At 35.5% G+C, this 13,191-nt stretch overlaps 1 protein-coding gene across 6 annotated transcripts in view; it reads right to left on the bottom strand.

The window, feature by feature from the left end:
* Positions 1–13,191, bottom strand: part of SCLT1 (sodium channel and clathrin linker 1) — a 226,190-nt gene that overhangs the window by 170,625 nt on the left and 42,374 nt on the right. For all 6 annotated transcript variants that reach the window (XR_003968348.1, XR_003968349.1, XM_030313073.1 and 3 more), the window contains 2 exons: positions 8,964–9,099; positions 586–708 (listed from right to left, as the gene is read on the bottom strand). Coding sequence is in view for 4 of the 6 variants with exons in the window: in XM_030313073.1 (XP_030168933.1) it covers positions 586–708; positions 8,964–9,099 (259 nt within the window). In the remaining 2 variants the exon portion in view is untranslated. The remainder of the gene's footprint in view (positions 1–585; positions 709–8,963; positions 9,100–13,191) is intronic.

The following is a 13,191-nucleotide window of genomic DNA, read 5'->3' as shown; positions in this document are numbered from 1 at the left end:
GAGGCAGATTTTTCAAGGAATGGATGGTCTTGTGACATGGTAAGTTCATGTCAACAGAGGTATACAGCAAAAGCTTAATGTCCACTTTGACAATATAAAAATCATTCTTTGGATAGAAAGAATGCCTTAATAATCATTAAGATCTCTTCCTATTATAAAACTCTAATCTGATTAACTTATGCTAAAACACTTGATACCTATCTTAGAGGTCACATTAAGGGTGTTAATATTTTCATCTTACATGACGTTGTCACTATATTTGAGCAGGTTTCTTCCCTGGCCATGATCTAATGAATAGTTTCTGTCTTAAGCAAGGTAGGAAATTAACAATATAAAAGTTTGGGGGTCCATTTATACAGAATCATCTTATACCTGCTTCTTAGAACTAAATACAGCTTCCATTGCTAATTTATATTATAAAACCTAATGTACAATAGGCACTGCTTTGACTAACTGTCCAAGAAATATCTAATCAGCAAAGATCTATTTAACATAAATAACACAATGGACACTTAGGCATTCCTCTTCAAAACTGAGTTTCTCCAGAATGAAGATATACAAGAAAACTATGAAATCCAAGATTACCTTTTGTTTTTGACTTTCAGCTACATGAATCTGGGCCTCAGTCATATATTCCTGGTAAAGTCTCTGAAGTCTGTCCAACTCCTGAGAAGCAGTCTGCCAGAGTTCCACAGCCTGAGTTTTTTCCTATAAAACAAAAAGAATCAAGAATTCACTAAATTATTAGTAGGCTATTACACAGTACAAATGAATCATATTCTTTTACAGAATGAATTCTTATATATAAAGTCACAAAAATATAAATAAGACTGTGTAAAGATGGTATAGTCGTACTATTTTTGATGATATGCACTTTGTATTTTTTTTAATCTTTTTTTTTTTTTTTTCTTGTCAGGGGGAAGGGCAGGGGGAGAAGGAGAAGAGACTCTCAAGCAGGCTCCATGCTGGGCATCAATGCAGCACCCGATTCCATGACCCTGAAATCATGACTTGAACTGAAATCAAGAGTCTAGACACAACCGACTGAGCCACCCAGACGCCCTGATATGCACTTGTGTTAATAACAATTTAGAGAAGAACCCAAAAGATGAAATTTCTTATGTTGAAATTTTTTTTATTATTTCATAGCTAAAATTTAACTTTTTAATTTTTTTTAATGTTTATTTTTGAGAGAGAGAGACAGAACATGAGCAGGGGAGGGGCAGAGAGAGAGGGAGACACAGATTCTGAAGCTGGTTCCAGGCTTTGAGATGTCAGCACAGAGCCCAATGTGGGGCTTCAACTCATGAACTATTGTTGATAGTGCTGCTGTAAACATGGGAGTGCATGTGCCCCTCTGAATCAGCATTTCTGTGTCTTTGGATAAATTCCTAGCAGTGCAATTGCTGGGTTGTACGGTATTTGTATTTTGAATTTTTTAAGGAAGCTCCATACTGTTTTCCAGAGTGGCTACAACAGTTTGTATCCCCCCTAACAGTGCAAGAGGGTTCCCATTTCTCCACATCCTCACCAACATCTGCTGTTTCTGGAGTTAATTTTAGCCATTCTGACCAGTGGGAGGTGGTATCTCATTTGGATTGTGTTTCCCTGAGGATGAATGATGTTGAGCATCTTTTCTTTGCTTAATTTTTTTTTAATGTTTATTTATTTTTGAGACAGAGAGACAGAGCATGAGTGATGGAGGGGAAGAAAGAGAGGGAGACACAGAAGCCAAAGCAGGCTCCAGGCTCTGAGATGTCAGCATAGAGCTTGAGGTGGGGCTTGCACTCACGAACCATGAGATCATGACCAGAGCCAAAGTCAGACGCTTAACCAACTGAGCCACTAGGTACCCCTTGAGCATATTTTCATGTGTCTGTTTCCATCTGGATGTCTTCTTTGGAGAAGTGTCTATTCATGTCTTCTGCCTATTTCTTCACTGGATTATTTGTTTTTTGGGTGTTGAGTTTGAGATGTTCTTTATAGATTTTGGATACTAACCCTTTTTTTCTGAGATGTCAATTGCAAATATCTTTTCCCATTCTGTTGGTTGTCTTTTAGTTTTCTTGACTGTTTCCTTTGCTATGCAGATGCTTTTTGTCTTGATAAGGTCCCAATAGTTCATTTTTGCTTTTATTTCCCTGCCTCTGGAGACATGTCAAATAAGAAGTTGCTGTGGCTTAGGTCAAAGAGATTGGTGCCTGTTTTCACCTATAGTATTTTGATGGTTTCCTGTCTCACTTTTAGGTCATTTCATCCATTTTGAGTTTATTTTTGTATATGGTGTAAGAAAGTAGCCCAGTTTCATTCTTCTGCATGTTGCTGCCCAGTTCTACCAGACCCGTTGGCTAAAGAGACTTTTTTCCATTGGATACTCTTTCCTTCTTTGTTGAAGATTGGTATATTTGTGGGTCAATTTCTGGGTTCTCTATTCTATCCCATTGATCTGTGGGTCTGTTTTTATGTCAATACCATACTGACTTGATGATTACAGCTTCGTAATACAAGTTGAAGTCCAGGATTGTGATGCTCCCAATTCGTTTTCTTTTTCAACATTACTCTGGCTATTTGGAGTCTTTTGTAGTTTCATACAAATTTTAGGACTGTTTGTTCTAGCTCTGTGAAGAATGCTGGTGTTATCTTGATAGGCATTGCACTGGATGTCTAGATTGCTTTGGGTAGCATCAACACTTTAACAATATTTATTCTTCCATTCCATGAGCATGGAATGTTTTTCCATTTGTTTGGATATTTTTCAATTTCTTTCATAAGCTCTATAGTTTTCAGCATACAGATCTTTTACCTCTTTGGTTAGGTTTATTCCTAAGTATTTTATGGTTTTTGGTGCAGTTGTAAATGGGATTGATTCCCTGATTTCTCCTTCTGTTGCTTCATTATTGGTGTATAGAAATGCAACCGACTTCTGCACATTGATTTTAAATCCTGTGACTTTGCTGAATTACGTATCAGCTTTAGCAGGTTTTTGGTGGAGTCTTTCAGATTTTCTATGTAGAGAATCATGTCATCTGTGAAGAGTGGAAGTTTGGCTTCTTCTTTGCCAATTTGGATGCCTTTATTTGGTTTTGTTGTCTGATTGCTGAGGCTAGGACTTCCAACACTATGCTGAACAACATTGGTGAGAGTGGACATCCCTGTTATTTCTGATCTCAGGGGGAAAGAGCTTGGTTTTTCTCCATTGAGGATGATATTAGCTGTGGTCTTTCCTATATGGCTTTTATGATGTTAAGATATGTTCCTTCTATCCCGAGTTTTGTGAGGGTTTTATCAAGAAAGGATGCCATGTTTTGCTGAATGCCTTTTCTGCATCTGTAGACAGGATCATATAGTTCTTATCCTTTCTTGTATTAATGTGGTGTATCACATTGATTGATTTGCAAATATTGAACCAACCCTGCAGCCTAGGAATGAATCCCACTTGTTCATGGTGAATAATTCTTTTAATGTACTATTGAGTTCGATTTGCTACCATCTTGTTGAGAATTTCTGCATCCAGGTTCATCAGGGATATTGGCCTGTCATTCTCCTTTTTTTTTTTTTTTTAATTTTTTTTTTTCAACGTTTATTTATTTTTTTTTTTGGGACAGAGAGAGACAGAGCATGAACGGGGGAGGGGCAAGTCATTCTCCTTTTTAGTGGGGATTTTGGTTTTGGAATCAAGGTAAGGTAATGCTGACTTCATAGAATGAGTCTGGAAACTTTCTTTACATTTGTATTTTTTGGAACAGCTTGAGTAGAATGTCTGGTAGAATTCCCCTAGGAAGCCATCTGGCCCAGGACTCTTTTGTTGGGAGATTCTTGATAACCCATTCACTTCTTCACTGGTCTGTTCAAGTTCTCTATTTCTTCCCATTTGAGTTTTGGTAGTATATGAGTGTCTATGAATTTGTCCACTTCTTCCAGATTGTCCAGTTTATTGGCATATATAGTTTTTCATAGCATCATCTTACACTTGTACTTCTGTGGTGTTGGTTTTACTCTCTCCTCTTTTATTTGTGATTGTATCTATTTGGATCCCCTCTCTTTTCTTTTTGAAGTCTGGCTAGGGGGTTATCAATTTTTTTTATTCTTTCAAAAAGTCAGTTCTTAGTTTCATTAATCTGTTTTACTGTTTTCTTTTGGATTCTATTTATTTCTGCTCTAATGTTTATTATTGCCCTTCTTCTGCTGGCTTTGGGCTTTATTTGCTTCAGCTTTTCTAGGTGTAAGGTTAGGTTGTGTATTTGGGACCTTTCTGACTTCTTGAGATAGGCCTGAATTACAATGTATTTTCCTCTTAGGACTGCCTTTGCTGCATGCCAAAGGGTTTAGACTGTTGTGTTCTCATTTTCACTTGCTTTCACGTATTTTTAAGTTTCTTTTTAAATTTCGTTTAACCTATTCATTCTTAAGTACGATGTTCTTTAACCTCCATGTATTTGGGGGCTTTCAAGTTTCATAGTGTTGTGATCTGAAAATATGCACGGTATGATCTCAATCTGTTTGTACCTGTTGAGGGCTGTTTTGTGACCCAATATATGATCTATTTTGGAGAATGTTCCATGTGCACTCGAGAAGAATGTGTATTCTGCTTTATTATGAAAAATTCTGAATATATCTGTTAAGTCCACCTGGTCCAATGTGTCATTCAGAGACATTGTTTCTGTACTGATTTTCTGCCTAGATAATCTGTCCATTGTTGTAAGTGGTGTATAAAAGTCTCTTACAATTATGGTGTTTATCAGTAAATTTGCTTCTGTTTGTGATTAATAGATTTATATAAGTGGGTGCTTCCACACTGGGGGCATATTTACAATTATTAAAACTTCTTGGTGCAGAGAACCTTTAATTATGATATGCCTTTTTTGATTTGTTATAGTCTTTCTTTTCAAATCTAGTTTGTCTGATGAAAGTATGGCTACTCTGGCTTTCTTTCAACGTCCATTAACATGATAGATGGTTCTCCATCCCCTCACTTTCAAGGAGTCTCTTGTAGGCAGCATATTGATGGCTCTTGTTTTTTATCCATCTTGAAACCCTATGTCTTTTGATTGGGGCATTTAGTCCATTTACATTCAGAGTGATTGTTGAAAGATATGAATTTAGTGCCATTGTGTTTTCTGTAGATTTGATGTTCGTGGTGATATCCCTGGTCCTTCTGTAGTCTTTGCTGCTTTCCACACACACAGTACCCCTTAGGATCTCTTGTAGGCCTGGTCTAGTCATCACAAACTCCTCTAGTTTTCTTTTTGTCTGGAGAACTCTTTTTTTTCTCCCCTTCTATTCTGAACGACAGCTTTGCTGGATAAAGGATTTTTGGCTGCATAATTTTCCTATCCAGCATGTTGAATATTTCCTGCCACTCCCTTCTGGCCTTCCAAGGTTCAGTGGACAAGTCTGCTACTACCCTTATGTGTCAACCCTTGTAGGCTAAGGATCGTTTGTCCTTAGCTGTTTTCAGAATTCTCTCTTTATCTTTGTATATTGCCAGAGTCACTAGGATATGTCATGGTGTTGACCTGTTCTTGTTGATTCTGAAGGGAGTTCTCTGTGCCTGTTGGACTTGGATGCCTGTTTCTTTCCCCAGATTAGGATAGTTCTCAGCTATAATTTGTGCCCCTTTCTCTCACTCTTCTTCTTCTGGAACTCCTATGATATGGACACTCGTTTCATTTCATGGAATCACTTAGGTCTCCAATTCTCCCCTCGTGATCTAGTAATTTCCTCCCCCCTGCCTTTTTCTTTTCAGCTTATTTTCCAAAATTTTATCTTCTATTTCACCTCGTCTCTCCTCTGCTTCTTCCATTCTCGCTGTCACTGTTTCTAGTTTATTTTGCATCTCAGTTATACCATTTTTTAATTCATCATGACTAGTTCTTAGGTCTTTGATCTCTGCAACAAGAGTTTCTCTGGTGTCTTCTATGCTTTTTTCAAGCCCAGTTGTTAGTCTTATGACCGTTATTCTAAATTCTTGTTCAGATATATTACTTATATCTGTTTTGAACAATTCTCTGGCCTTGCTTTCTTCCTGAAGAAATCTTGAATTCTCTTTTGGGGAGAATTCCTCCGTTTTGTCATTTTGGCTAAGTTTCTGTGTTTTGTGTTTTAAAAGCTTCTTCTGTGTCCTGCACCTGAGTGTACTACTATATTAAAAAGGGGTCATACCCTATCCAGGCCTGGCACTCCAGGTATTTTTGGTATATGTGGTGTGCACTCTGTTGTACATTTTGGCTGCTCATCCTAGTGATCAGTACTATGCAGAGCTCCTCTTTGCTTGTAGTGGCGGAATGTGTGGGCCTTCAACCAGATGTGCTTTAATGTTTTTGATGAAGTAACCAACTCACCCCCCAAAAAAGGAAAGAGGGTGGAAGTCTTATCCCATAAAAAGAGAAAAATGAAAAGAGAGAAAAGAAATCCAAATAGAGAATCAAAAAACTATAAGGCTAAATTCAGGGAGAGAGAGAGGAAAATAAAGAAGAAGAGAGAAGTTGGAAAAAGAACAGAATAAAAATGACTAATAATATATTATATATATATATAATATACTATTATTTATACACACACACACACACACACACACACATATATATATATATGTATATAAGAATTGACCAAAAACAAATCAGAAACTTTGAGCCTGATTCCAAAAGAAACATAAAAGAGGGAAGAGAAAGAAAAAGAAAAGAATAAAGGAAAACAAACAGAAAAACAAACAAAAAGAAACACTTGTGTGTTGGTGCCGGGGACCAGTGGCTGTGCTGGTCTGGAGGAGAGGCCAGCTGTGTTGTATCAGTCAGTCTTCCTCCATTAAGTAAGCAGTTGCCATATGGGCAGAGTTTGGTGTAAGCTGGTCTCGCCTTCACTAGGGGCCACTGAGGTGCTCTCTTAAGTCCCACTGTGTTGGTGTTGGTGTTGGGGAGAAAAATGTCAACCCCCCAATCTCTCTTCCCTGGACTGGGTATCTCAACCCACGCTGTTCAGGCAGTCCTCACAGAATAGTTAGGGGAGTCAGCTTGCCCTGATCCACAGTTCCTGTGCCTTCTAAGTGCTCAGCTGGGATTCATAACCCAAAGTCTCAAAGGACCCAGCTCAGTGGGACTCCTTTCCCCCGTTCTGGAGTAGAGCCACCCGACCCTGCTGATTTAAAAGGCCTTTGGCTGGTATCTGCAGGGTCTCTTTTCCTTGGGGAGGCAATATACCGTCTTCACAAAGTACTCTAAGAAGGGGACTGTTCTCTCCCAGTACTCCTCTGAGATTCTACACCATGCTATGTGCTTTGGAGCTGGCTTCCTCCTCCCCAGAAGCATGAGCCAAGGCTTCCAGCTTGGTTCCACAGAAAGCCACGCACTTTTGAAATCTTGTTTCAGCTTCTAAGGCTTTTTTTGCGAAATAGAACCTGGTACTCTCCATATTTTTTGTTCCCCAGTCTGTGGTCCAGAGAAGTTTTCCTTTTGTGCTAATTTGACATTGGAATTTCACAGCCCCTCTCTTTCTCTCCCTTTTTTCTCTCCACAGAAGGGGTTCCCTCCCCTCTGTGCCTATGCCGTTTTATCTCCCCCAATTCACATACATGTACTTGGAATCTGCCAAGCTGTCTCCCTACAACAGTGGAGATACTCCTGCCACTCTGCATATCTATTTCCTGGATGTTCAAGTGATCTGACCGAAATAGAGCTATGTTTGAGGGACAAGGAAAATCCCAGTCCCCCTACTTCTCTGCCATCTTAACTTCTCCCTCTCCAATTTCTAGTTCTTGTTTTTCAGTTTTACTGAAGTATGATTGACAAATAATCATTGTATATACTTAAGGTATATTAACAGAGGGTTGTTTTACATATGGTCTACCACAATCTATTAAGGACTACTGAGAATTGTACATTGTGCATCAGCTTTTGCTACCTGGTTAGAAAGCATTCATAAGCTTCAATTAATTTTCATTCATTTCTATATAAATATTTAGAAATCCTGATAATACTAGTTTGAACAGAGTAAAGAGCATGCTTTTTCAAATTCCTTCCCTTTACACATTAAAAAAATAAAATCAGAGTTAAATACATGCTCCTTTATCAAGGTACATATAGCCTGCCTGATTAAATTCTCAATTTCACAAGTATAAAAATTTTAAAACCAAATTTCTAGGATATAAAAAAAGTGATTTTTCATAGATAACGATAAAATCAAAATCACAATAAAGAATTTGTAATCTCCATTTATAAATGAGGAAACCGAGGCATGTAAGTAGAAAGTAGAATGAGATTCAAATCCATACAAGTTATGAGATGCCTAGAATAGAAAATTATAAATTAAAATTAAACTCCTTTATGTATAATCACAAAAATGTTCAGTGTAGAAAACAGGATATATGTATGTATAATATATATATATGTATACCAAATACATATATATATGTATAACAAATACATATATATACATATAACAAATACATATATATACATATATATATATATAACAAATATGTGTGTGTGTGTGTGTGTGTATATATATATATATATATATATAAAAAACAAATATTTCAATTACTATGAGGGAGGACAAAAGGAGAGAAAGTAACTTGGAGAAGTATAATTTTGAAAAAATATAATTCTATGATCTTAGAAAACTGAAGAGAACACAGTATGAAAATAAAACACAGAAAAATGAAAAATGTAAATTTAGGTGAGTGAATAATTTTAAAAATTTTCTTGGGAATTAAAATATTTTAATAAGACATAAAAATCACGTCAAAAGCTTTATGATTCAATTAAAACATACATTTTGTAACTATATTTATAACAATTTAGGGAGGGTATATATTATACGTTTTGTTAGCTGTTAAATGTATCTTGTAGAAAATCAGTATGTATTAATTTTGCTGTTCCACTATTATCATTCATAAATAATGATTAACAGAGATTTAAAAAATTCTGTTAATTCAGAATAAAATTTTAAAAACATATGTCACTCACTTGATTGGCTAGTTGTAATTGTTCTTGAAGATTCCTGACTGTTTCATCATCTGTATATATATCATTTCCCATATCTGTGCCAAAGGGAAGGGTCTCCAGTTGCTTTTCAACAGCATCTTTTAATTCACTGTGCAACCTTCAGAAAAAAGTTAACACAATAGTAATATAAATTCATTTTACTAGCAGTAATCACTTTCAGAATCAACTAAAAAAACATTTTGGTCAGAAATCATTCTTTAAAATGAAAGTTCTTCACACAAAAGTCATTTTTAAGTAGCCCTCAAAAATTAGAAGTTTTAATCACCATTAAATACTGCACTACAAGTGTAAAAATATAACAATTTCAAACGCACTAAATTGTCATAATTAATTCAAGCATAATTCAGTTTGTCCTAGAAAGATTTAAATTTTTCAAACAGGTAAAATTCAGATATTACACCCTATTAACTGATGAAAAAGCCATTCAGAAATGTAAATACAACAATGGTTTCATCTAGTCAATTAAAAGGAAATGTGATATAAAATTCTGTAGAATTATTTATTTTTTCCATTGCATTTCATAAATCTCAGTTGACTTACTAGATCCAGTTAATAAACAGAATAAAATTGTTGCTGGTTATGAAATCAAGACTATTAGTAGAGGCACAGTATTCAGCTAGACCATAACTCTGAAAGCCTTAAATTCAATTTTAATGTTAACATTAAATTACACATATGTATTATGTTTTAAACAGCTACCAAAAAAAAAGTTATAGAAAGGTACATCTAAAAAGACGGATTAAGCGTTTTATTTTAAAACCTAAGAGGAAGAAAAAAAAATTGTAATATCGGAGAAACTTGAAAACCCTTAACTCATACAATTATAGGCAGAAATGTTATTTATAATAAACATATCTCATGGCAAGTTTCCCAAAGAAACTGCCTCCACCTATTTAAAATAAAGACAATTATCTACTGATATTAAAAAATCTCCATTGAAACTAGAAAACTTCAATTTAATATTTAGAATATATTTACTGAAAACAAAGTTCATCAAACAGTTTGGATAATTTAGGAACAACAAGAAATTACTCCCTAAGGAAAGTACAGAATTTGCTAATTATTTCCTAGTTAAAAATTTTAAAAGTATTTAGAATTATCAATAACACAAAGGTTCATATTTTAAAATATTTCTAGTATTTTATGTTTTTCACTTTTATTCAATTTTTAACTCTAGTTCTAGTATAGTTAACAGTGTTATATTAGTTTCAGGTGTACAATATAGGAATTCAACAACTGCATACATTACTTAGTTCTCATCACAAGTGCACTCCTTAATCCCCATCATCTATTTCACCTATCCCCCCACCCATCTCCCCTCTGGTAACCACCAGTTTGTTCTCTATAGTTAAGGGTCTGTTTCTTGGTTTATCTCGTTTTCTCCCCACTGTTCATTTGTTTTGTTTCTTAAATTCCATGAGTGAAATCATACAGTATTTGTCTTTCTTTGACTCATTTCACTTAGCAACTCTAGCTCCATCCATGTCACTGCAAATGGCAAGATTTCATTCTTTTTTTATGGCTCAATAATATTCCATTGTCTTTATCTACAACATTGTTTTTATCCATTCATCTATTAATGGACACTTAGGCTGCTTCTATAATGTGGCTACAGTAAAAAATGCTACAATAAACACAGGATGCCGCATATTATCTTTTAGAATTAGCGTTTTTGTATTCTATGGGTAAATACCCAGTATTATTATTATTGGATGGTAGGGTAGTTCTATTTTTACTTTTTTGAGGAACTTCCATACGGTTTTCCACAGTTGCCGCACCAGCTTGCACTCCCACCAACAGTGCACAAGGATTCCACATCACTGCCAGCACCTGTTTCTTGTATTTTTGATTTTAGCCATTCTGACAGGTATAAGGTGATATCTCATTGTAGTTTTGATTTGTATTTCCCTGATGATGGGTGATGTTGAGCCTTTTCAGATGTTGGGCATCTGTATGTCTTTTTTGAGGAAATATCTGTTAATGTCGTCTGCCCAGGTTTTGTTTTTTTTTTTGTTTGTTTGTTTGTTTTTTTGGCTTTTAGGTTTACTTATTTGAGAGAGAAAGAGAGAGTGAGCATGAGCAAGGGAGGGGCAGAGACAGAGAGAGGGAGTGAGAGAATCCCAAGCAGCCTCCACACTTACCACAAAGGCTGATGTGGGGCTCGATCTTGCAAACTGTGAGATTATGAACTGAGCCGAAATCAAGAGTCAGACGCTTAACAGACTGAGCCACCCAGATGCCCCAATATGTTGAAATTTAATATAATTACTACTATTTGGGGGCTTAAATCTACTATCTTCGTATTTGCTTCCAATATGCCCTATTTTGATTTTCTCTCCTTTAATGCTTTCTTTTATTTTAAAAAATGTGTTTATTTTAGATGACTCTATTTTAAAAAGACTTAATTGTTTAGCAGTTTTAGGTTCATAGCAAAAGTGAGCAGAAAGTACAGAGATTCCCTAATATATCCCTTGACCCCCTTGCCATGACCTCCCCCACTATCAACATCCCCCACCAGAGTGGTACATTTTTGCAACTGGTAAACCTACACTGACACCATTACCCAAAGTCTATAGTTTACATTATGGTTCACTCTTAGTATTATAAAACAGTCTATAATGACGTGTATCCATCACTATAGCAGCTTACAGAACGGTTTCACTGCCCTACAAATCCTATGTGCTCTGCCTTTTCATCCCTCTCTTCCTTCACTTCCCTCCCCGCAGCTCCTGGCAACCACTGATCATTTTATCATCCCCATAGTTTTGCCTTTTCTAGAACGTCATGTAGTTGGAATGATACAATATGTAACCTTTTCAGACTGACTGCTTTCACTTAGTAATATGTTTAGGGTTCCTCCATATCCTCTCATAGCTTCATAGCTCATTTCTTAATATTGCTGAGTAATATTCCATAGGCTGGATGTACTACAGTTTATTTATCCATTCACCTATTGAAGAACATCTTGGTTTTTTCCAAGTTTTGGCAATTGTGAATAAAGGCAGCATAAACATTCATGTGCAGGTTTTTGTGTAGACATAAGTTTCCAATTCCTTTAGGTAAATACCAAGGAGTATGACTGCTGAATTGTTACAGTAAGATGATGTTTCATATTTTAAGAAACCACCAAATGGTCTTCCTAGGTGACTGTACATTTTGCTTTCCCACCAGCAATGACTAAGAGTTCCTGTTGTTCTATATTGGTTACTTTTTATTATTCTATTTTTCTACTTTATTAACTTGGCAGTTATATGATCCTTTACTTTCACAGTCTACCCTAGAGATTAAAACACACACACAGAATTAACAAAACTCTAAAATAAGTAAGTATTCTATTACTTTTGGGCAATGCTGAAACCTGAGAATACCTTAACTGTATTTACCCTTTTCCCAAATTTATGATATTGCTGCTTTGTATTTTAATTCCCTACAAATACTTGAGAAACATTATTATTGTTTCAGAATAGTTAATGTGATATTCATTACACTTTCTCCCTTAGTTACCCTTTCCTCTCTTTTTGTAGAATATCCTTTTAGGATTTTAATTTTGCTACTGGTAATTTTTTCAATTTCTTTTCATCTGAAAATGTACTAATTTGACTTCTAGAAAAACATTTCACTAGATACATAATTCTAAATTAAGAGTCCTTCTTTCAGCACTTTGAAGATATTGCACTGTCTCCTGATTTCCATCATTTGTTGAGTAGTCAGTTTATGTCTTATTGCTACTTCTTTGAAGACAATTTTTCTGCTTTGAACATTTTTAAAAATGGTCTTTAAATTTGTATTTAATGTTATAGCCATGTATCTAGATATAGATTGTTTGCTTGTTTTTGTATTATCCAGCTTATGATACATGCTGTTTCCTTAACCTGCAGATTGAGGTCTCTCTGTCCTCTCTTTCTCAGGCTTAAGTTATATGAATTTTAGTTTTCACTATTTCCCTTATGTCTCTTACATTATTTCCTGTATTTTTCTATCTCCTCGTCTCTGTGATCTTCACTCTGAATATTTCCTTCAGACTTGGACTGTATTCCATTAATTCCCTCTTCAGTTATGTCTTACTTCATTACCATATGTTTTCAGTTCTGAATTTGTTTGGTTCCTTTTTTAGAGTTCCCTATCCCCTTATCAACATTCTCAAAATTTTGTCTGTTTTCACTGAACATATTAAGCATAGTTATTTTAA

Source organism: Lynx canadensis, chromosome B1, assembly GCF_007474595.2.
Source record: "Lynx canadensis isolate LIC74 chromosome B1, mLynCan4.pri.v2, whole genome shotgun sequence".
Taxonomy (NCBI): domain Eukaryota; kingdom Metazoa; phylum Chordata; class Mammalia; order Carnivora; family Felidae; genus Lynx; species Lynx canadensis.
The sequence above is the reverse complement of the archived record's forward strand: the minus strand, read 5'-3'. Positions and strand labels throughout refer to the sequence as shown.